This window comes from Eubalaena glacialis, chromosome 17 (assembly GCF_028564815.1).
Source record: "Eubalaena glacialis isolate mEubGla1 chromosome 17, mEubGla1.1.hap2.+ XY, whole genome shotgun sequence".
NCBI classification, from domain to species: Eukaryota; Metazoa; Chordata; class Mammalia; order Artiodactyla; family Balaenidae; genus Eubalaena; species Eubalaena glacialis.
Window position 1 is genome coordinate 14,034,190 of NC_083732.1, and position 23,166 is coordinate 14,057,355.

Here is a 23,166-nt window from a genome sequence, read left to right on the forward strand (position 1 = left end):
AAAATTCGAAAATCTCTCTCCATTGCCAATTATACCTAACTTTAGATAATATTTCAAAAGATTGTATCACGTTTCCAATAAAAAAGTTAAGGTGACATCCAATACTTTCATATTCATTTTATTTAATTCAGCTGAATTCTTTCATTCATTTGAGGCTGTCAGTACTGATGTGGCTTTGTAGTTATGGAATCTGAAACGTGAACTCATTGAATCAGGAATCAAGATGGTGCTGAAGCTAAAGCTAGGAGTGAGATCTGTGGCCCATTTGTTTTGTTTCCTTTAAATAATTTTGTTATTTTTCTTTACAAAAGTTACAACGTGCACACAGCCAGATATTATGACAATAAGAAAGTGTACAAAGGTCATCTTCCTATCACCTGGAGGTAATCACTGTTTGCATTTTGGTATATGCTACATATTTTTTCTTAGTATGAATGCACACTGACATTACACATGTGTATATATGTATATATTATATACATGTGTAATATTCGTATATATAATATATACATATATGTACACACATATACAGTTGTGTGTATATATACACGAAAGTGTGTATGTATAGGTATGTGCACATCCAGTATGCTGTTTAGTAATTTTTTTTGCCAAACAGTATTTTATAGACATCTGTTGTATACACACATATGTATATATAATTTTCATCCCATTCCATTTATGATTGTACTTTTGCACAGTATTCTGTAGTTTGCATGTACCATAATATATTAAATGATCCCATTAATAATGGGCATTTAGGTGGTTTCCACTTTTGTAATCAATACACTGAAACCCCTTGTCTGAATATTTTCTTAGGATAAATTCCTAGAAGTAGAATTACTGGGTTGAAGGGAATGCCCACTTAAAAATTTGAGATATATTGTAAGTTGTCCTCAGAAGTGTTGTGCCATTTTGTACTGTTATTAGCAATATCTTGAGGGTGATAATTTTGGAATATTATGCACAATCCTGGGTTTGTTAATCTTTTAAATCTTTAAATATAGCATGTCAAAAATGAAATTCTTTTTTTTTTTTTAATGAAATTCTTACATTAATTTTCATTTGTTTGATACAGTATCTTGAGATTCCTTCAAGCTTCTATGTGCCCTGACTTGGCAGGTAGTGGCTGGAGTTCTTAAGACAGACAAGGGAAGGGATGATCTCACGAGGTCACTAGGTAGTTAGTGGACGTTGTCTTGAGGACAACGTCTTGTATTTGCTGGATAGAAAGTCTCGTCTTTTTTCCTTCTAAACTTTCTCTTTTAAGGCTCAGTATAAATAACTCTTTTTATCCTTTTTTCTTTGCTAAAATAATAGCTTATTTAGTCATGGGCTTAATGACCATCAGTAAGGGTCCAGATCTTTGAAATACAAATGAACTCATTTGCCTACCATAGGGCTGTGGAGAGCTCAGACCTGATCCCAGAAATACAAATTCTGGCTTCCTAAAACTTGAATGGGGCAAGAGGGGATGGGAAATTCTTCCATTCCTTCTTGAAGGTCCCTTTCTTTCTCCCTTCCTCCCTCACTTCCTCAATTTCTCTCACTTCTAAAGGGCTCCCTTTAGAATTTCTGGCCCTTTTGTTTGTATTAGAAATCCCATTTTTAGCTAGATTTTGGTCTTTTGTGCTTCACAAGACTTAGAAGTTTAGGAAACATTTGACTCTGTGTGTTTTACCGCAGAACTTTGAGATCTTGGTGGATACGTTTAATTCATATCTACGTGATCACTTTTGGCCCTGCCCCAAAACTATAAAGGAAATATAATTCCCAGGTAGGAGAAGCAACGCACAAGATTTCTGCCTTTTACAACAAAACTGTTACACTCGATAGTTATTGGATTTTTAAACTTTGGTTTCTTATAAAAAACAGTTAATTCAGATCAACACTCAGTTATTTGATTAGTCCAATGTTGCCTTCATAGTATCTTTTCCTGCTTCCTGCAGGCATTCTTACACCGGATGAACCAGTGCGCTGCCTCGAAACTTGACAAAAATGTAACAGAAGAAACGGTGAAGGTGAGGAGGTGCCCTCGACCCCAGCACAAGGTCCCCTCAGATGAAATCTTACCCGTGGGATGTTGCCTCAGGGCTCGTCAACTTGTCTCCACTTCGGGGATAAGTTCTGTGCCAGTCACCAGTCATTGTGTGGCCAACAATGAGAAAAAGGGAAACTAGGGTTTGGGAAAAGAAACGGGGGTTATGAGGATGGTGTAGAAGACAGAGAGAAATCTTTGCCGAGACCTTGGAAACGTTTGAAAGGAGGAAAAAAATAACCCCAAGTCCAAGAACCTTCATGTCTCTTGAGGGGGAAGGAGCTGAACCATGTGTGAGGGGATTGCTAGAGGGCCTGGGGGGCAGGATGTGGGCAAACACGGCTTCCAGTCTCTGACCCCTGGAGAGCAAACGATTTGGATGGTACACTGGGGCAGAAAAAGTCCACACAGCATCTTCAGCTCACAAATGTATAAGCATTTCCTTTTAAACTGTAGGGAAGGAAAATTGTGAAGAGTTTTGGGGAAAAAAGAGGGGGATGGTAAATGAAAATTAATTGTGCTATAGTCATTATTATTCATTGAAATTGTATAAATCATCACTGATAATTTATTTTGGATGCCAACTTGCTGTTTTATTTTACGGAAAATAAACAATTCCCAAGGACTTTATAGGCACATCTGACTGTTTCCCATTAAATTCAATAGTAACGTTTATATTCTCCTTACCATGGAGTGTTTTAGTTCGGGTGCTTTTGGTTGCAAGCGAAAGACGCCTGTTACTCAAAGGAACATGAAGGTACTTTGATTCCCATAGCAGGGACTTCTATGGGCAAAGAAGCCCTTCCCCCAAAGCCTGCCAGCAAATCTGCCCGCGCTGTTTTACCTACAGTCCGCTGTCCTTAGTTGGGTGGGACGACGACCATACTTGGATTCAGTTGCTCAGGATTGTCTTGAGAGCCGGGACTAGGTTCCCGGTTCCCAGAATTGTGTGGGAGGGGAGAGGATGTCCAGACAGAATGGGTGCTCTGCCAGCCGGGGGGGTGGTGGGAAGGACAGCTCCCCACCGACGTTTTCAACTTGGAGAGAAAATACTCTACTCCCATAGAATGTTTTTAAAACTTGCTTCACTATTGCACTTTCACATTTATTTACAGATGCTGTTCTCAAACATTGAAGATATCCTTGCAGTACATAAAGAATTCTTAAAAGTCGTGGAAGAATGCTTATATCCAGAACCGAATGCTCAGCAAGAAGTGGGAACCTGCTTTCTTCACTTTGTAGGATCAATTTCTGTTTATTTTAAAAGCTCTTCCCCCGAAAATTTAAAGTTTCACTTTTGGCACAGTAGTATGTGGGAATTCAGCATTAGAAGTAAAATCTGACACCAAAAGTTTGGGGTCTTTTAAGGCCAATGAAATCTTCCACTTAGAGCCAGAAAAGGGGAGAGGGCCTCACATCATCCATTTTATTCAGTGAAGAATAAACAGGCTTTTCTTCTTCCCAACGAGTTAGTTTTTTGCATCCTCTGTAGCTTTGAATTCTAATGAATATTCAGGCTGTTTCATAATGAATGGATTTTTATGTTTCTCTCAAACATAGAGCATTTCTCTTTTGAGGCAGAAAATCCTTACTTTTACAATGGTGCGATGAGCCTTTTATTAGTCAGAACGTTCCCTTGTTAATCGACTTGTGACTAACCTGGAGGTGAAAAGACCTGGTCCCTCTAGGTACACATATGCCTGCATCTGAATTTTTCTCAGAGGCTTGTACTGAACAGTGCCGAAGAAGAACAAGCCAGTACTTAGTTATTTCAAATTATATGTCGTGCTTGTATGATCATTTTCATCCCTTTGCACAGGATAGCTGAAATTATTTATGCAATCGATTTGCAAGGTAAAAAGCCACCTGTACGGTGAAAATCGTTTTCAGAACTAAAGGGCATTCGTATTGACAAAAGAAAAATAATGCTGCTATTTCTACCACTCTGCTGATGCTAATTTTCAGAATACCAATTTGAATCCATTTAACTTATCAAAATGCTATACAATTAGTGTTTTATTTAAAAATGTGTAGGAGTATTTTGTCATAGAAATCAATTTTTGTTTATTTTTGATTTTCAGTCTTTTATAAAGTAATGATATGGAGTTTCTAGATCTGTATTTCTGTATGTGGTGAGCAGACTCTGTAAATGTTATTTTTAGAATCAGAAAATATTCCATAAAAATAATTATATTAAAGGGAGAGACTCCTTGGGTATAGGAAGATCAAGCTTTCGTTGGGCAAAACTATAAGCCACGTGTGTTTGTATCCACTTAATCCAGACTGTTCCCTTTCATGAAAGAATGCACATCTCCTGCCAGCTGGAGTAGTTACTATCTCAGTGCCGGGCTGCACATGGGAATCTTGCACCCTGACATCTATTTCCTCAGTAACACACTATGAATCTGTCAGCCATGAATTTAGTTAAACTATTTCTGAAGTTTGTTTTCTTCTGGTTTATCCCATCTCTTGAAATAAGTAATTCAATACATTTTCTACTGGCTGTATAAAATAGCACTCAGTGTTTCTAAATACATGTCTTTGAAATTTTAGAGGACGCACTTCTGTTCTACCATTCAGTCACTACATTTTCTGTGTCTTCCTCTTTTACTGGGATATTTTACTGGAATATTTACTGGGATATTTGATAGATATTGATCATAGATACTTGGAGAAAATCTTACAGATGGAAGGGAGCTTTAGAGATCAAGATGGTGTGAAATTTCTCCTTTTACGAAAGAATCCTTTCTATAGCATCTATGAAGGTTGTTGATCTTGTTTTTACTTGATCACTTTTAGTCACAGCTCTAATTGTTAGAAAATCTCTATATTAATTCTGAATCTGCCTATCACTGCCCATCATGACCCTTGCAATTTCCACCCAGTGGTCCTAGTATTGTGTTTTGGAGCTACAAAGAGTTGTAAATCCTTTACAATAAATAGGACAGCTATTGGAAAGTAGCTACCATTCCCTTACTTTTATATACTAACAAATCTCTCTCTCTGAGATGACCTCTCAGATATAATATCTTCAGGGTCTGTCATTATCTCAGTTGCTTGTTGCTGACTATTCTCCACTTTGTCAGTGTCCTTGTTAAACACAACTGTCCAGATTGGTGCATATGACCTGCAGGGTACTATGTCCTATTGCTCTATGATCTGGCACATGCTTTTCCCTCCACCAAAAATACTTTCTTCCCTCTCCCTGCTAGGGAATCATGGATTTATGTCTCTGTATCTTGCCCACATATGACATCTTTTTTAAAGCTGTGTCTGAATCCTCCCAGCAAAGCTAAGTACTCTCTTCTCTGTAATCTGCTACCACGTGGTTCGTTTAATTTTTATTGCATACATCATATTGGATTGTAATTAATAGAAGTCTATCTCCTTTCCTAGACCATTCTTCATGGATCAGGGAAAATAAATTAAACATACTTATATATACACATAGTATAGCTCTTAAAACATAGTAAACACTTAATAAAGTTTGTTCATAAACATCACACTTAATATTTCAAAATGGCTAATAAAATGACTCTAACTTATTCTTACTTGAATTCACAGAAAGACAAGTTTCGTATCTACGACGAATATTGTAGTAATCATGAGAAGGCACAGAAATTGCTTTTTGAACTTAACAAAATAAGAACAATCCGGACATTTCTTTTGGTAAGTATATATTTATGTATCACCATGTGCTGTTATTTGTTGATAGGCCCACTAAGAGCCAAGGAATAACATCCGTGTGGTGTAAAAACTGCTTGTATGACATCTGTTTTTAACATATCCCTGCTAGGAAGCTAGAGAGTCATTTGAGAAATGTAAGAAGTGAGACTGTAAATCAACTATATTTCTATATATATATGCTCTTAAAATCACACACACATACACACACACAAATGAAATGAACGAAATGAAAAGAAGTGAGAGTTGGGAGAAGCTTGTTTATGGGGAAACACTGTCATGCCCTCTCCTGGTTGATTATGAGTTGTGAAACCACAGGTTCTTAGTGAGAGAAGACATTTATGCCAGAGTTCACAGTTGCTTTTATATCCCTCAGCTCCCTAGAGTTTCATTTACTTCTGCTAAGAGAGCTCTAAGTAGGGCAGTGACAGGAAGGAAATGCATCATGGGGATGGTAGAAAAGAATTTTCAAGATTGACTTTTCTCCTACATACATTCCATATTCAGTGTTCATAAAAAGAGCAAGAATCTGTATTTAATTTCTTCAGGATAGTACAAATAAATGCACAGTTTGGCAGTTTCTTGGACATTGCAATTGCCAGTGAGAACCACACTGTAAATAGAATTCAGTGATATTTAACAAATTGTGGAGTGGAACAGACCTCTCCACGATCCAGTTTTAGAGCCTGGATCAGCTCATTTAAAATGAAAAATAGGGGCTTCCCTGGTGGCGCAGTGGTTGAGAGTCTGCCTGCTAATGCAGGGGACACGGGTTCGAGTCCTGGTCTGGGAAGATCCCGCATGCCGCGGAGCGACTGGGCCCGTGAGCCGTGGCTGCTGAGCCTGCGCGTCTGGAGCCTGTGCTCCGCCGCAACAACGGAGGCCGCGATGGTGAGGGGTCCACGCACCGCGATGAGGAGTGTCCCCCACTCGCCGCAGCTGGAGAGGGCCCTCGCACAGAAACGAAGACCCAACACAGCCATAAATACATAAATAAATAAATAAAATTAAAAAAAGAAATAGAGTCCAAATGGCCATTGGAGATATATATCTATTAAAAAAAAATTCAAAAAAAAAAAAAAAGAAAAAGAAAATGCCCATTTACAGCTCTTTTCCACTCACACCATTAGCTCCAGGCAATCATTGATTTGCTTTCTATCTCTATAGGTTTGCCTTTTCTGGAGATTTCATATAAATGGATTTGTACAATATAATCTTTTTATGCCTGGCTTCTTTTTCTGAGTAAAATGATTGTGAGGTTCATCCTTGTTGTAGCATGCATCCACATTCTATTCATTTTTATTGCTGAATAATATTCCATTGTATTTTCTTGTATTTTGTTTATCCATTTGCCAGTTTATGAACATTGGGTCAACAATTGACTATGATAATGATGGACCTTGAAGATCCTACATATGAGATGTCATTTCAGAGAGAGAGATTTCTTAGTAAAGTCAGGAAATGTCAAGTTTGGGCAATTCTGAAGAATGCTGTTATGAATATTCATGTCCAAGTCTATGTGTGGACATACATTTTCATTCTCTTGGGTAGATACTAAGAGTAGAATTGCTGGATCAGAGTAAGTTTATGTTTAGTTTTTTTTTTTGTAATTGCTCTAGAGACTAGAATATGCATCTTTTTTAAAAAAAATTAATTAATTAATTTATTATTTTTGGCTGTGTTGGGTCTTCGTTTCTGTGCGAGGGCTTTCACTAGTTGCGGCGAGCGGGGGCCACTCTTCATCGCGGTGCGCAGGCCTCTCACTGTCGCGGCCTCTCTTGTTGCGGAGCACAGGCTCCAGACGCGCAGGCTCAGTAGTTGTGGCTCACGGGCCTAGTTGCTCCGCGGCATGTGGGATCTTCCCAGACCAGGGCTTGAACCCGTGTCCCCTGCATTGGCAGGCAGATTCTCAACCACTGCGCCACCAGGGAAGCCCTACAACATGCATCTTAACTTAGGAAGTTTATTTCCCTGAGGTTGGTTATTGTTTTTTGTTTGTTTTGTTTTCAGGAACTTGCCTGGATTTAATTTGAGAATCTGTGTCTTTTGTATACGCAGCTGCTGCTGTCTCTGCTCAGTTTTTGTTTTATAACTTAGCCTTTCTTTTTAGGGGTCACTCCTCTGACTGGTTAACTTAGTGGTCAGCTGGGGATTTGAAAGAGGTGATCGAACATCATAATCCATATGATTTGTGGGTCTGTGTGTGAGTGTCGCGTGCGACACATTCACAGGGCAGGCAGTTTTCAAGTCAGATCTGCGTTTTTTTCTCATGGGGCCATCTCAGGTCCTCTCTGCATGTGCGTAGTCTGACATTTGCCCCGAGCAGGACTGCAATCTCAGGCTAGCAGAAATGTGAGCGTTCCCCATTTTTCTTGGGCAGTGTGCTAATTTTATTGACAACACTCCTGGGTGTGGGATTTTTGCCCTCTGCAGTCCCCTCTGGTAGCAGGTTTGCAGGGCCAGTGCTACTGTGACAGGGCTACCATGCAGGATGAGCTGAGGATGGCCCTGGGGCTGGGGGCATTTAGGGGGAGGATGGGAGGAGCCCAGGCAAGAATGCCACCAGCTCTCCTGTTCTTACCTGAAGTTCAGCAGTTTTTCATGAATAAACACTTCTCAGTTTGTTGTTTGACTTTAGTTGATTACCAGAGCCCTGAAATTGTTGTTTTTTACAATTTTGCTCAGTATAACAGTTGTTTTGGGGAAGAGAATTTACTCATCTTTTCTCTCTGCCGTGGCCAGAGGAAGTTCCTGTGCCCCTGGACCAATGGGGCTCTCTATGAACTATCAGAACTTTGCTTTCTCACTGAGGGCACTCTGTTCTCAGCAGAGCTGGCTCTCCACTAAATGTCACAAGTCCAGAGTGCTAGTTTTTACAAGATCCTGCAGCATAGTCTGGTAGGAAGACCCTGGTTTTTATAGTTCTTGCCTTGGCACTAAGTAGCCACTAATTACCTGGATGACTTGGGGAAACTCATTACATCTCTGATGTCATTTTCCTTACTCATAAAATGGGGATAATAACAATCACCCTTTGAAGAACATTAAGGATTTACAGATTTGGGGTGATGATGTTATATTTTTGGGTACTTGCATATACTGTCACCTGAGTAAGTTTTTAGGATTAGTGAAATCGCTAGCAGCTTATTTAGGAAACATTCTTTCTGTCTACATAAGGAGAAAGCTGGCTCTCATAAGCCAGTCTAATAAGGACCTACTGTATAGCACAGCAAACTGTACTCAATACTCTGTAATGACCTATATGGGAAAAGAATCTAAAAAAGAGTGGATACATGTATATGTATAGCTGATTTACTTTGCTGTACTGCAGAAACTAACACAACATTGTAAATCAACTATACTCCAATAAAAGTTAAAAAAGAAAGTGGCTGTTATGGAGAGAGTTTGCAATCTATACAGTACTAATAGACAAGGAAATAAAAGTGGGTTAGACAGTCATGTGTTCCTTAGGGTGCTTCAGCCCAGGGCTAGGTAGAGGGGGATGGCCGCATTTATAAGGGGTGCTCACTCATACGGGGACACTGAAACATCACTGGAAATAGAATGGGCTGTAGATAGTGGTGTTACATAGGATTCCTCTGGGGACAGTACCGTACACAGGTGGAAAGAGTATTTTGATGACCTGGTTGCAGTAGGGGTTGAAACCCCCAAAGAGCATGTTTGAATGAGACATTTCTTTGCTGCTGTGTCTTCTAAGGTTTCTGGTGAAGTGCAAGTCATGGTGCTGGTTTTGCCGAGTTGGTTGAACAAATTGGAGCTGAACTCAGTTGCTCAGGGCAGTGGGGGGCTGGTCTGCTTCCATCACTCTTCCTTTTGCTTCCTTTCCCACTCAGCACTCGGTCTCTCCTCTCAAGGAATGTAGGACAGTATTTTAAAAAATAGTGGTATAAAGGTTATAAATTATCAGTATGATGTTTGAAGAGCTGTTTTCTTCCTTAGTTAAATATTTATTATCAGCTTCCTCTGTGCCAGTCACCCTGATAGGCACTGTAGAAACAAGTTTTGACACAAGTTTCCAGTCTGTTATTTTAGGGAATTCCCTGGTGGTCCAGTAGTCAGGACTTGGAGCTTTCACTGCCGAGGGCCCGGGTTCGATCCTGGTCAGAGAACTAAGATCCCACAAACCGCGTGGCGTGGCCAAAGAAAAAAATCAGTTTTTAAAATTTTTTTAATTAAAAAATTGCTTTTAAAATCTTTATTTTAATTTTTTTTTGCGTTGCTGCTTAAACCACAAAATAAAGACCAGGTGCTTCAGAGGATCAAGCCTGTATTTATCAGAGTCGATTCTCTTGACCATCACTTTCAGTAAATGGAAGCTGCTTCTATTTCATCTCACTGTGATTGCTGATTTTGAGTTTTCTCCTTCCATCTTGGCTCTGTGGAGATCATATCTGACATCCTTCCCTGAGAGTGCCTGGCCAGTGTCATTGGTGAGGTATTATACAAAGTGACTTAGAGATCACTGGATTAAAACAGGCCAGTTGTACAGAGAGGAAAATTAGAATTTTAAAATCAGTCCAAGTTGCATCACTAGCCAGTGGCAGAGCATGGGTAGAACCCAGTTGTCCTTAGTCCTGATCTTCTGCAACACCACATGACCTCCCCCTATAAGCAGGATGTATGTACGTATGTGTGCATCTATTTAGTCATCCGTCAGTACATTCTTTAATCAGTACATCCATCCATCCATTCATCCATCCATCTATCCATTAATTCATTCCTCCATCTCTGTCTCTTTCTTTTGCCTCAGACTTCATACTCAGGTGAATATATGTGAATTCATTTTCAAGATAAAGATTCAAAACACATTTTGGTTACTAACTAATCTGAAAGGCAAAAGTATTTCCTTTCTCCCCTGTAAACTTTCTTTGTGACTGAATGTGCTTTTCTCAGAGAGAGAAGCTATATAGAGACATGCTTTCACAGGTTTTCAGCAGAAAAGTTTATGATAGAAGAAAGTTTCACCACCTTAGGCTTAAAAATGTACATAATTGTCTTTATTTCCACCCCAGAACTGCATGCTACTTGGAGGACGGAAGAACACAGATGTCCCCCTGGAAGGATACTTAGTAACACCAATACAAAGAATATGCAAGTACCCTCTCCTTTTGAAGGTACTTTATGTGTTTACTTCATTGTTGCATTTCCCTTGTACCTGCATATTTTTGCTGATGATCTTTAAAAAATTTTTCTTTTAAATAGTGCGACATTCCAAAGAAAAGGCAAATATAGTTATTGGGAAAAATAGCTATTTTGTCAGTAATTTATATAGAGAGTGGGAAACAAATGTCCTTGGAAAGCAGACTTTTAGTGCTCTTTGTAAAAAATACACTTGTTTGAGTTTCCTTCAGCGTAAATGCATTAGTTTCAAGGTAGATCCCATTAAGTACATTATGACCAGTTTATATAGCACTTTGTCTACAGGGTTCCTTATCTTAAGTAAATTTGCTGTTGGTATATTTTTTTTTCATTTCCCCAAACATTGGTGACTTCTTGATGCTAATGAAGTTAAGGCTAAGTTACATAATTTCAGAGCCTGGTTTTTAAATCATTATTACAGGGAATGGTGTGGGTCACATGGGATAATAAATGATAGAAAGTGGAAAGACAGTACTAAGACAACACTGCCTGTGGAAAACAGGAAATGCCTTACGGTCGTAGGTCCATGGCCTCATTACAATGACCAAAAGTTTTATTATGAGAAACATATTATAATATACTAATTACTGCTTATACTGCAAGGGTCTATGAATAGATTAGAACAGCAATTCTGGAAAGGATGTTTTTTGGAAATGTAGCATCTGAATAGGCAGTTTGGGGTGGTGGTTGAACATTTGAGTTCTGAGTTCAAATCTTATGCCTTCTGCTTACTAGCTGCATGACTGAGCTCGTAATCTAACCTCTTAAAGTCATGGGCTTTATTTATGAAACAGAAATGGTGATGATGACATGATGAAATTATAACGTATATCTAAAAGAATGTATATATGTATGCATATGTATATCTCTGTGTATATACATGTGTATGCATATACATAAGGGAATACCTAATAATTAATTGAGCTGATTTATACGCATCATTTAGCACAGTATGTACTCCATAAATGTTAGCCGTTATTACTCATGTATATTTGATTCTTTTAATATATTAATATATTACCTACTTCTTAGCTTCTAAGTTAAAAAAAAACCTCAGAAATGTTATGGACATACTAACTGGTATTCTTACTGATTTACTTTTTGAGAAATAAATGTTATGAATTTGAACTAAAATGCATTTTTTCACTACAGGTTTTGTCAGTTGCATAAATTAGGTCTCAGTGAAAATTTTCTTTGAAAAGGATTTCTTCTTATTAAAAAAACAAGTTAAAGTTGCTTGGTTAGCTAATGTAGAGAGAAGCTAGCACAGGGATGTCCAGGTCTGCAGAGCTTTGGCATGGGAGGATTGGTGCAAAGGTGACTCCCATTTTTCTGGGAGTCCCTTCAGACCTCTGACTTGGTGACTCAGATTTGCATGCGTTCTCATCACTCCATTTATTCCTAGTCCTGATTTTGGAATCCCGAGGGTTGGTTTGTTTTAAGAGTCAGAAGGATAGTGATATTAAGAGAAATATATCAAGTTAAGTGGTTGTTCTAAATCAACTCCTTTCTGGTTAAGGACGACCTCAGGTGACCTCACAGATAGAAACATGGACATATCCTTGCTTAGGAAGAAAGAGGTCGATTCAGAGCATCTTCAAGAAGTGGAGGAATGACATCTTTTCCCTTTTTTGGAAGATTATCTTCACAAAGAAGCAGGAGAAAACTAGTTGTGTAGTAGACATATTGGTATTGATGGTTTTCTTTGTTGTACCATTGGCTGAAAAATTGAGCTGGTATTCTGGGATGATCTGCAATGGTTTTATTTATTCAGAGAAAAACATTAGGGGATTAGGCCGTGTGTTAAAGAAAAGATACGTTGGTTTTATTTGTGGAACTTGGAATTATTGGGTTGGCCAATCAGCACAAGGTTCATAGCAGGTAAGTGACAGATTATTACTAGTCATTTCTCCTGCTGTCTCACATTATCTAAATTCATGTCTCAACTCCAGAGATACCCACCGGGCACATAGACTGCAGGCTGCCTTCACCACTTCACATGATTTACAAATAATTCTACACTTGAGAGTCTCTGCAGAAGCCTACATATCTCCTTTATGGATCTGTGATCCAGCATAACTATTTCAGCCTGATCTTGGGAGTGATGTAATGTGCATTCTTTTGGTGCTAGTTCTATAGGGTGTGAATATTTTGAATGCAGGGTCAAAGTTTATGGCAGAATTTTCAACAATAACAGACATCAAGAGAGTATAACAACTGCATATTTTCCCGCTGTGTGTTAAGAATTAAGAAAATTCTTTTAAAGACTTGCCTCAGGATTTCTGTAATTGTGTTAATTACATGATGATGGCAACTGTAGTAAAGAAACAAATGACTAATTTAAAAGTAATGTGGTCACAACTGTCTAGACAGTGGGTGAAGATGTTTAATTTTGTGCTTCTAAACAAGACCTTTTATAAGATTAAAGATTACTCTAGTTCTGATATCCTGAACGGAAAAAAAATTAAAAGAAAATAAAAGCAAAAAGAAAGCTGTTGAAGGGTGTATGGAAGTTCATTCATTGCAGAGAATGAACCTGAGTTGTTGGCAAACAGCATAAATTCCTCCTTTAATGATGGAGTATTGTGGAATTTATAAATTGTTTATTTTACTAGAGTATAAGACTATTTTAAAAATTTGCTTTATTTATGACAGTTTTATAGTTTCCTCAAAAAATATTAGAAAATAAGGAACAAATTATTTTTGAAATTATAGGACATATTCATATTTAAATATTTACTATTCTTTTAAAGACTCTAGGAAAATGAAATCAACATATAAAGATGTCCTCCTTTTGGAGCAAAACTCAAACTTTTAAAAAATTACATGCAGTAGGTGAGATATTTGACAGTTCCAAAGGAGACGTCTAATTTAGTTTTTTGAAAAAACATCATTTTGAGGGAAAAATTAAAGTGACTGCAAAGTGTGCAGGGGGTGACGCTTAATCATCGATTCAGCCTTTTGTTTTTGATCTTAATTTGGTGGAGTTTGTGATGTCACTTCTGAAATTGGCTCTCACGGACTTTGCAGTTTTCATTTCCTGGTCAGTCTGAACCTGCTGTCCCAGAAAGCTGAAGATCAAAGGGCGGTTTGTTTTTTGTGTATAAACAGGAGTTGCTGAAGCGGACTCCAAGGAAACACAGTGACTACACAGCAGTGATGGAAGCCCTCCAAGCCATGAAAGCCGTCTGTTCCAACATCAACGAGGCCAAGAGACAGATGGAGAAGTTGGAAGTTTTAGAGGAGTGGCAGTCTCACATTGAAGGCTGGGAGGTACAGTCACTGTACTCAACAATTGAGCTTAAAATAGTTTTGTTATGTCTTATGCTGTGCGTAGAGTTACTGGCATTGGATGGAACCATAAATGGTCATTTTCCTAGGTAATGCTAGAGGGCTCTAACTATTTCCGAAAAGTGCTGTCATTATTCTTTTTAAATATCTTTAAAGGGGCAGTTAATTGACTTAACTTCAACCTGAAAGCTTTACGATAGAGCCAATCAAAACTGTGTGTGTTATAAGCTTAGATAGTTCAGTATTTGTACATCATGACAAACCTTTCTCCTGTCTTAACTTTGGTCAATAATACATAACCGTAGCCTGAGTCCTGGAGAGAATAAAGAAGGGGAGTAAGGCTCCAAACCTGTGCCGTGATATTATTATTTTCAGACTCTAAGTTAGGTATTTGATGATGAATTTCATTTTAAGTCCACTTCATCTCTCTAAATTTGAATTTCTTCATTTCTAACATGAAGGAACTGGCCATGACATGATTTTTAAGGTCCATTCAAGATGAAAAATTTTATGGTTTCATGATTCGCTGAAGAAAGATTTTTTAAAATGACAAAACAAATGAAGAGTGATATTCAGAATCTGTAATATGTTTTCAGCTATGGTAATTTTGTGTCCCAGTTATTTCATGGAATTGGAGCCCTGTATCACTTTCGCACTATGTAAAGAATAAACTAAAATTCTTTCTTTAAATTGACTTAATTTAGATGATCAAGAGCTTTCAACTAGGATGATTTCTTATGGTTATAAAGTAAGCAATTAAGATAATATTTTTAAAGTGTAAAGAAGATTTAAAATGTCCAACCAAATATTGTATCACACAAATCAAGGGGATTGCTTTTATCTTTAGGGCTATATAATTGACTGATTCATTTCTTATCTTCAATATGTTGGTTTCCATTTAGATATAACCTTACATCCATTCAGATTTGCAAAGAAACCTCAAACATTGACCCCAGGGAATGCTCCTATTTATCCATTCTTTGCCATGAATCTTTTAAAATGCTAACTGACTTAGTTTCCTCCTCATCTATATTCTTTCATTTCAAGTGTTCAGGGTGACCCCTTATTTCAGCATGAATGCTACTTATTTCAATCAATTAAAATGGTTGTGTGTTTTACAGTTGATTCATGATGATAATTCCTTTCCTGGGGGCATTGTCCTGCTGGGCTGAGAAAAATAGATGAAAGTTTGCTTTTGCCATTCTGTTGTCACTCAAACATCAGAAGAAAAACCAAACTTGTTTTAAATTGCAGGATTTGTCAGTGACTTCTGCCAGGCCTTTGACCAAAATAAAACTTTTATAAGACTCTTCTAGGTTCTCTAGGGAAATGGAATCTGTCATAATTTTGTTTCCTCCTCATGTATCAGTATATCCTAAAAATTGTGTCTCCTTTAGAAATGAGAGATTCCTTAAAAAGTGTTGCTATTTCTTCCACTGTTCATGGCCAGTTACTCAAAGGAAGAATGCTGTGTCGTCCATACTATGTCATTTGTAGCCTATAGCGGTGGGTGCTTCAACCTCACCAGCCTTGGTGGGTTTACATCACTTGGAGTGGGAGAGAAGAATGGAGCCTGGGGACAAAGGAGACTGGTGAGAGGAAATCTGATGTGACCACTGTTCCAGTGGGCACAGGGGAGATAAAATGAGGGTCGGGTTCCAAAAAGAGAGGCAACACAAATTCTACTTGAGTAGGATTTGAAAATGAGTGCATAAAACACAGTCATACAGTGACTTGGGAGTTTCGGTACTTTGAGGAAATGCAGCTTGGAGCAGGGCCCAGGCAGTTGATTGGAAACTTGTGACAAGAACCTGATTTGACATCTCAGTCTACTACCTTGGAGAGACGGGGGAAAGCTGTTATAGTACTCAGGCCTGGTCCCTTCTGGGAAGTTTAGGAGGAACTGCTATCTGGTAAGACTCCAAAAGTGCACAAATTAAAGGGAAGGATGCGGTCATATAGGATGAATTCAGGCCCTGGAAGGGAGTGGGAATGGTTAGGGCTTTCTGTGAATTGCTAACAGGGATTATTGCTCAGCTCACAGGCAGCTTTATGTATGTTCATAGTGACTCTCGTGAGGTTAAGACAAGGCCAAGGACAAATGTCTGACGGCATGACAGTCACAGAACAGAGAGTTCCTTCAAGAGTTTTGGAGGCTAGTAGCCTTGAGCTAATGTTGGGTAACAGCTCTCTAACTCCTTCCAGGAGTGCCTGCGGACCTTTTAGGACTATCTTAGAGTTGACACTCTTGCTCCAGTAACTAAAATTCTCTTGAATGGGGATCTGAGTCTGATACACCATGACTTTGCATTATTTCCACTTTTGGTGGATTATTATTTCACATATGTCACTTAATTATCTAGGGTCTTATTTCCCCATTCATCAAATGAAGGGGAGTAAAATCTCTCAGGTAACTTGCCTCTCTGGTATTTTGTGCTGCTAAGTTATCATTACATTCCTTTATATTGAATTTAAGTAAACAATCAATTGAAATTTATTGTTCTCAAATCATATGATATAATGAAAAAAGCCTGGCTTTCGTGCAAGTTTGGTTTCCAGTCTGGACCCTTAGTATGGGGATGAAGCACCAGATCTCTTCGACGTACAGTTTGGGTTATTACAGGGGTCAGTGAAATAAATGAAAGTGCTTTGAACATTGTAAAAGGCTCTGCAGATAAGAGGTAGTATTTTAAAGCTTTGGTTCAGCCGTTAGATTTTACCCTTCAGAAATCCCCTTCATTTGTCTAATTTACGCACCTAACTACTGAAAAGGTTATGTTACTTAAGGTTATATGGTCCCAAGCAACAGAAACTAAAAGGAAAATTAATTTAAAAGATATTGAGTAGCTCATGGAATCAATAGAAAAGCTACCCTCTCAGACTCGAAAGGGTATCTAGGCAGTTGAAGCTCTTTGGTGGTCTTATCAGTGCCCTAGCTAAAATGAATAGGCGCTAGTCATTTTTTCCATCCTTACATTACTCCATTCAAGATTCAAGATCAAAATCCGAGATTCCACTAATCTTGCATGGGTAAATTTGCTCAGGGGAGGGCAGGGGCCCTTGATTGTCCATCAACCAATTTCCTTTTGGGGAAATGCTGATCCTCCATTGTAGGCAATCCTGGTGAGTCTCTTTTAAAAATTTGCTGAAATATTGGGCTGGCCAAAAGGTTCATTTCGGGTTTCCCCATAAGGTGTTATGGAAAAAGCCGAACTAACTTTTTGGCCAACCCAATACTATAATCGCCATTACAACAGCTTTTTAAAATGAGGGCTATATAACTTAACCAAGTTCTTACAACTAACAGAGGGCAGAGTTTAATTTGAAAATAGGCAGACTGATTCTAAAGTTTATATTCCTTATCACCATGTAATATTATATCCACTCAGATACAAATTTAGCACATTCTTTACATGAAGTTGGTTTTTCTCCTTGCCCTTTAAAAAGTGAGTTGATAGTAGAAATTAGGCTTTTGGTCAGCATTTACGTAGTGACTGTACCACAGAAGATCTGCAGTTTAATTGCTCGTATTTGAAGTTCAGCTTTTGATTAGTATTATTTATTATATCTCAGTCATATATTTTATCCAACATTTAAGACGTTCCACCACATATTCTACTGAAGGTAATTGTAAGGCAATGATCCATGTTCCTGGAAAGAAGTTTGTTAGCTGTTTAATCAGAGTGACTGATTCATTTCTTAGAACAGGACCATTCTCATTCTTAGTCTGCTTTTGGGTTGATCGATAGTATTGTCATGATAACTGTAATTCTTTGGCGTCATACTGAATATTGATAAGGGAGTATCAGTAAACATTATGTCATTTAGTTATTCAGCATTATGTCCTTGATAGGCCTGTTTGGAATTGATCTCTCAAATCTGGAAAAAAATCACAATAAAAGAGTGGGAATTATTAATATATGAAGGTGTTGGAAGACATAAGATCAGGATAATTTTTGTGTTTTAGGAAGTAAAAAGAAACAGAATTGAAATTTGACACCTCTTGATTACCTTTTTACATGGAGAAATACAGTGCTACAAGACCATTTTAAAATCACCTCTTGTTGGTTTTGGAATCTCTTTGCTGCTTACATTTGATTAAGTTTGTGTCTGACAGTGTATTGACCTCAAAGTAATGTTCTCTTGTTATTTTATGAGTGTGAGTCTTCCATAGGTTGTGATGAGACCTGATTCTTTTTGTCCTCTCTACAAGGTGATTTGGTAGATACAAATTTGTCTACTACCTTGAGGTTGAATTGATTTATAGATGGCTCTTGTTATTTAAGGATAAGTGGTTTAGGAAGACAACCATTGAAAGTGAATCCACTTAGAAAGGAGACCAAAATTTTATAAAAAGTGGGAGAGGAGGAAAGTTTGATTGGGACTTTATCTTGGTAAAATGAAAAGTTATATTATTAGTTTGTTTTAGCTAATCTAATATGTAACAGAATTCAGGTTTTTATTTCAGTTAATAATTTGAATCTCAAAAAGAGTGAATCAAATGCTTAGTCTTTTTTGGGGTGGGTGGGGACATACATTTTATGACAAGACTCTATGATGAAACAATATGATATTCTTCATTTCATGTTTGACTTTCCTAGTATTTTAAAAAGATTTTTTTGAAAGAATATTCAAATTCTTCATTAATTTTCTCAAGAGACTCCTTTGGTATTGAAACTGTTCTCTTATGAAACACCTATCTCATCATTCTAGTCATTTTTCTTTTCTTCCATCATGAGTGGGTGCTCTGATAGACCTTTATCTGCCAATGCCTTGTATATGTGTGAGTGGGGAAGTTCCAAGGCCTGTCATCTTTTATCTTTTCCAAGATTATGGTTTCTCTCTGCAGTCAGTCTGTGTTTTTCTGATACTGACATTCAGCATTTAGTTGACCAGATGGTTAGATAGACCCTGGTGTGAAGCAGGGAGAGCTGATACTGGAGTCAGATAATTAGTGAAGAGTTTCATTTGACAATGATTTTTGCCACCTCATAGCTGTAAGACATCAGTCATGAACCCTTATGCAACCTACATTAAGAAGACTTGTTGACATAAAAAAGATGTACCCTTTCAAACAGTCTAGATACGGTTTAGCAGTATTATTTTTATTGGGTTTATTGAGAGGAGAGGATTTGTTCTATTATTACAGTTCTTCCTAAATCATGATTGCAATGTTTGAAGGAACATTGGAAATTAGAAAAAAGCCAGAAAATAAACATACATGCTTCTGATTGTCTTTTTTGGCTATTATCATCTTCTGAAAGCTTGCTTTGGCATCTAATGTGTCTCCTTATGAAATTCATCATGCTTCCACCTTACATTCTGTGATGATGCTTTGAAATTCATTTTTCATGTATGCTGACCATATAATTGGCAGCCCATTATATACCTCAAATTATAGATTCAAAAATCATTCAACTTCTTAAATTAGACTCTGAATTGTTATTATTTTCTTGCTGGATCTTGTAACACGAGACACACACAAAAAGAAGTGGACCTTGGTGAGGTGTGTTGCCCACATGGACGCCTCTGGGTCCCATTGTGTATGTCTGAAGTCATTGTTGGATCCATCCATTCGATTGCTCTCTTAACCATGTTGGGAAGTGATATTTAAGTGGTGTCCTTCATAAATTTGACAAAGAAAATTACTGGAAAATGATTGAAACCTGAAACCACAGCATGGAATGAACTGTATGAATAAATGTTTAATAATAAACATACATAATCATAAACACACACAGCCATCATCCTTGATATTCATCACTGTTAATTCATGCCAATTCTCATTTTATTAATGTTAAATTATAGCTGTGATCACACAGCATTTAATTCTGTGTTTACATATCTGTTTCTCCATTAGTATATGTGTTTCTTGGGAGCAGGGGGTCATGTCTCATGTTATGGGTCCCCAGCATCTAGGACAGTGTCTGATACATAGCTGGTTGACTGGTAATTGAATGCAAATATAATTACCTCGTAGTTATGTATTAATTGTCATTGTCTTCTCACTATGTTTTCGGCGCCTTTGGTTCATGGCAATGATTCTGATGTGGTTCTGTTCAGAGTCCAATATTTGTTTCATTATCCTGCTACTTTGATGTTCTCTAATCCTCTTTAGCATCCTGTTCTTGTTTATGGTTCACAAATGTACCATGCAAGATTTTTCACTTTTTTGTATTAAAGTTGAACACCCTGCAAGTGTTTGAAATTCAGTCTTTGTAAAGTCTTTGTAAATTTCTGTAGTACAGGTCCTGTTTCCTCTGTCTAATGGTGGGTTTCCCTTACTACATTTCATCCTTCACACTGCTGGACAGTGGTGATGGAGGAGGAATAAATAGGTTTGCACAGCTTGGGGTAGAAAGAGAGAAGCTTTTGGAATGAGAGGATCCTGGTGGGTACATCTCCCACCACTGGTCACAGTTATCTATTTATGATTACTTCTTACCTTGACCTACCAGTTAACCTTCCTTTCCTGGTCTAATAAAAGCAGTCAGGAGTAGAACCATGCAGATAATTTCCTAGTTGGAGTTTTGCTGTATTTAATTCCACATATGTAATTCATCACAAGCAAACAGTCTCTGATTTTTACATGGTAAATGTAGCTTTCTAAAGGGAAATTCAAATTAAAAATGATAAATCATCTTGATGATAAAAGTATATTATTTTGGCTCTTTCAAAAATCTATTATGTACATTTTGTATATAAATTTTAATTGAGATATAGTTGACATACAATTTTATGTTACTTTCTGGTGTAGGACATAGTGATTTGACGTTTGTATACATTGTGAAATGATCACTACAGTAAGTCTAGTTACAATCTATCACCATACAAAGTTAATACAATATTATTGACTGTATTCCCATGCGGTACAGTACATCCCCATAACTTATTTATTTTATAACTGCACGTTTTTACTTCTTGATCCCCTTCACCCATTTCGTCCCCCTCCGCGACCACCCTCCTCTCTGGCAACCACCATCTGTCCTCTGTATTTGTGAGTCTGGGTTTTGTTTTATTTTGTATGTTTGTTTGTTTTATTCTTTAGATTCCACATATAAGTGAAATCTTCGGCATCTGTCTTTCTCCCTCTGACTTACTTCACTTAGTATAATACCCCCCAACATCCATTCATGTTGTCACAAATGGCAAGATTTCATTCTTTTTTATGGCTGAGTAGTATTCTATTATATATACATATACCATATCTTCTTTATCCTTTCATCCATTGATGGAAACTTAGGTTGTTTCCATATCTTGGCTATTGGATATAATGCTGCAATGAACATAGGGGTTCCTAAATCTTTTCTGAATTAGTGGTTTTGTTTTCTTGGGTTAGGTACCTAGTAGTGGAATTGCTGGATCATACAGTGGATCTATTTGTAATTTTTTGAAGAACCTCCATACTGTTTTTTTGTAGTGGCTACACCAGTTTACATTCCCACTAACAGTGTACAAGGGTTCCTTTTTCTCTGCATCCTTGCCAACACTCGTTATTTCTTGTCTTTTTGTTAATAGTCCTAGTCCTGACAGGTGTAAGGTGATATCTAAATAGAGAGCCCAGAAATAAACCCACAGATAGATGCTCAATTAATTTATGGCAAAGGAGGCAGGAGTATACAATGGGGGAAAGGACAATCTCTTCAACAAATGGTGCTGGGAAAACTGGACCATTATCTTATGTGACATACAAAAATTTACTCAAAATGGATTAAAAACTTGAATGTGAGACCTGAAAACATAAAGCTCCTGGAAGAAAACTTAGGCAGTAAGCTTCTTGACATCATTCTTAGTGATGCTTTTTTGGATCTGACTCCAAAAGCAAGGGAAACAAAAGCAAAAAAAACAAATGGGAATTATCAAACTAAAAAGCTTCTCCACAGTGAAGGAAACCATCTACAAAATGCAAAGGCAACCTACTGAATGGGAGCAGATATTTGCAAATCATATACCCCATAAAGGGTTAATATCCAAAATATATAAAGAACTCATACAATTCAATAACAATAACAACAAAAAAATCTGATTAAAAATGGGCAGAGGATCTGAATAGACATTTTTCCAAAGAAGACATATAGATGGGCAACAGACACGTAACAAGATGCTCACTAATCATCAGGGAAATGCAAATCAAAACCACAATGAGATATCACCTTATTTTAGTTATTTTTTAAGGAATTGCTAAAAGACAACAGGACTCTAAATCATATGGGTAAAAACATTATTTAAAAATATCTTCATTAAATATGTACAGATACACATTACATTATGTGGAATGGCTTTAGGGTAGTTCAAAATTAATGATTTACACAAAGCCCTCTTATTTTTTAAAAACAGTTCTTTCACACCTTCCCTCTCAAATGTTGGTTTGATGATATATCACTACACTGTTAAAATAGCTTATTTTCTTGGGCACTATTTTCTTCATGATCACAATTTTTTCACAGTACCATAATCTGCTGCCTCTGACATCTACAAAGTGACCCATGAAACAGTCTACAAAGCTAATTTAATAAAATAAACACGCTTTTTAAAATTTTAGAACTAGGAGTGGCCGACTTGCTGGAGATTTATATTAGGAGAAAATGTTTAACACATTGCCTGGCACATTGTAGAAATATTAAAAACCTGACTTTAGTATTCCTCTAGATCACAGTGTTTATTATACATGGTTGCTCAATGGCTAAATTTGTATTGGCCAAAGAGTAGATATCTAGATTTAAAAATTAGCATCAATTTTCAAAATGAAGATAAAATACTAACCAGGTAAAATAACATTATACAGATTTTAATGAATATTCGGTGATGATGAAATGTACCATAGATGTAACTGTGATCTGTAACATATGATAAACATCTCTTCTGTCCTGGGCTCTGGGAAGCAGCTGGTACTACCTGGCAGGGCCCTGTGCTCACCTTCATCTCCATGTTAGCAGGGTTGCTATACTGTGCACTTGAGCGCCTGAGCTCAGGCTTCCAAAGCAGTGTTGCTTCAA

General features: G+C 37.4%; 1 protein-coding gene across 4 annotated transcripts in view; it reads left to right on the plus strand.

Annotated features, from left to right (window-relative positions):
• Positions 1-23,166, plus strand: part of PREX2 (phosphatidylinositol-3,4,5-trisphosphate dependent Rac exchange factor 2) — a 397,196-nt gene that overhangs the window by 178,160 nt on the left and 195,870 nt on the right. For all 4 annotated transcript variants that reach the window (XM_061172148.1, XM_061172146.1, XM_061172145.1 and 1 more), the window contains exons 2-6: positions 1,947-2,018; positions 3,151-3,273; positions 5,600-5,704; positions 10,753-10,854; positions 13,991-14,152. In XM_061172148.1, coding sequence (XP_061028131.1) covers positions 1,962-2,018; positions 3,151-3,273; positions 5,600-5,704; positions 10,753-10,854; positions 13,991-14,152 — 549 coding nt within the window. In that variant the 5' untranslated portion in view covers positions 1,947-1,961. The remainder of the gene's footprint in view (positions 1-1,946; positions 2,019-3,150; positions 3,274-5,599; positions 5,705-10,752; positions 10,855-13,990; positions 14,153-23,166) is intronic.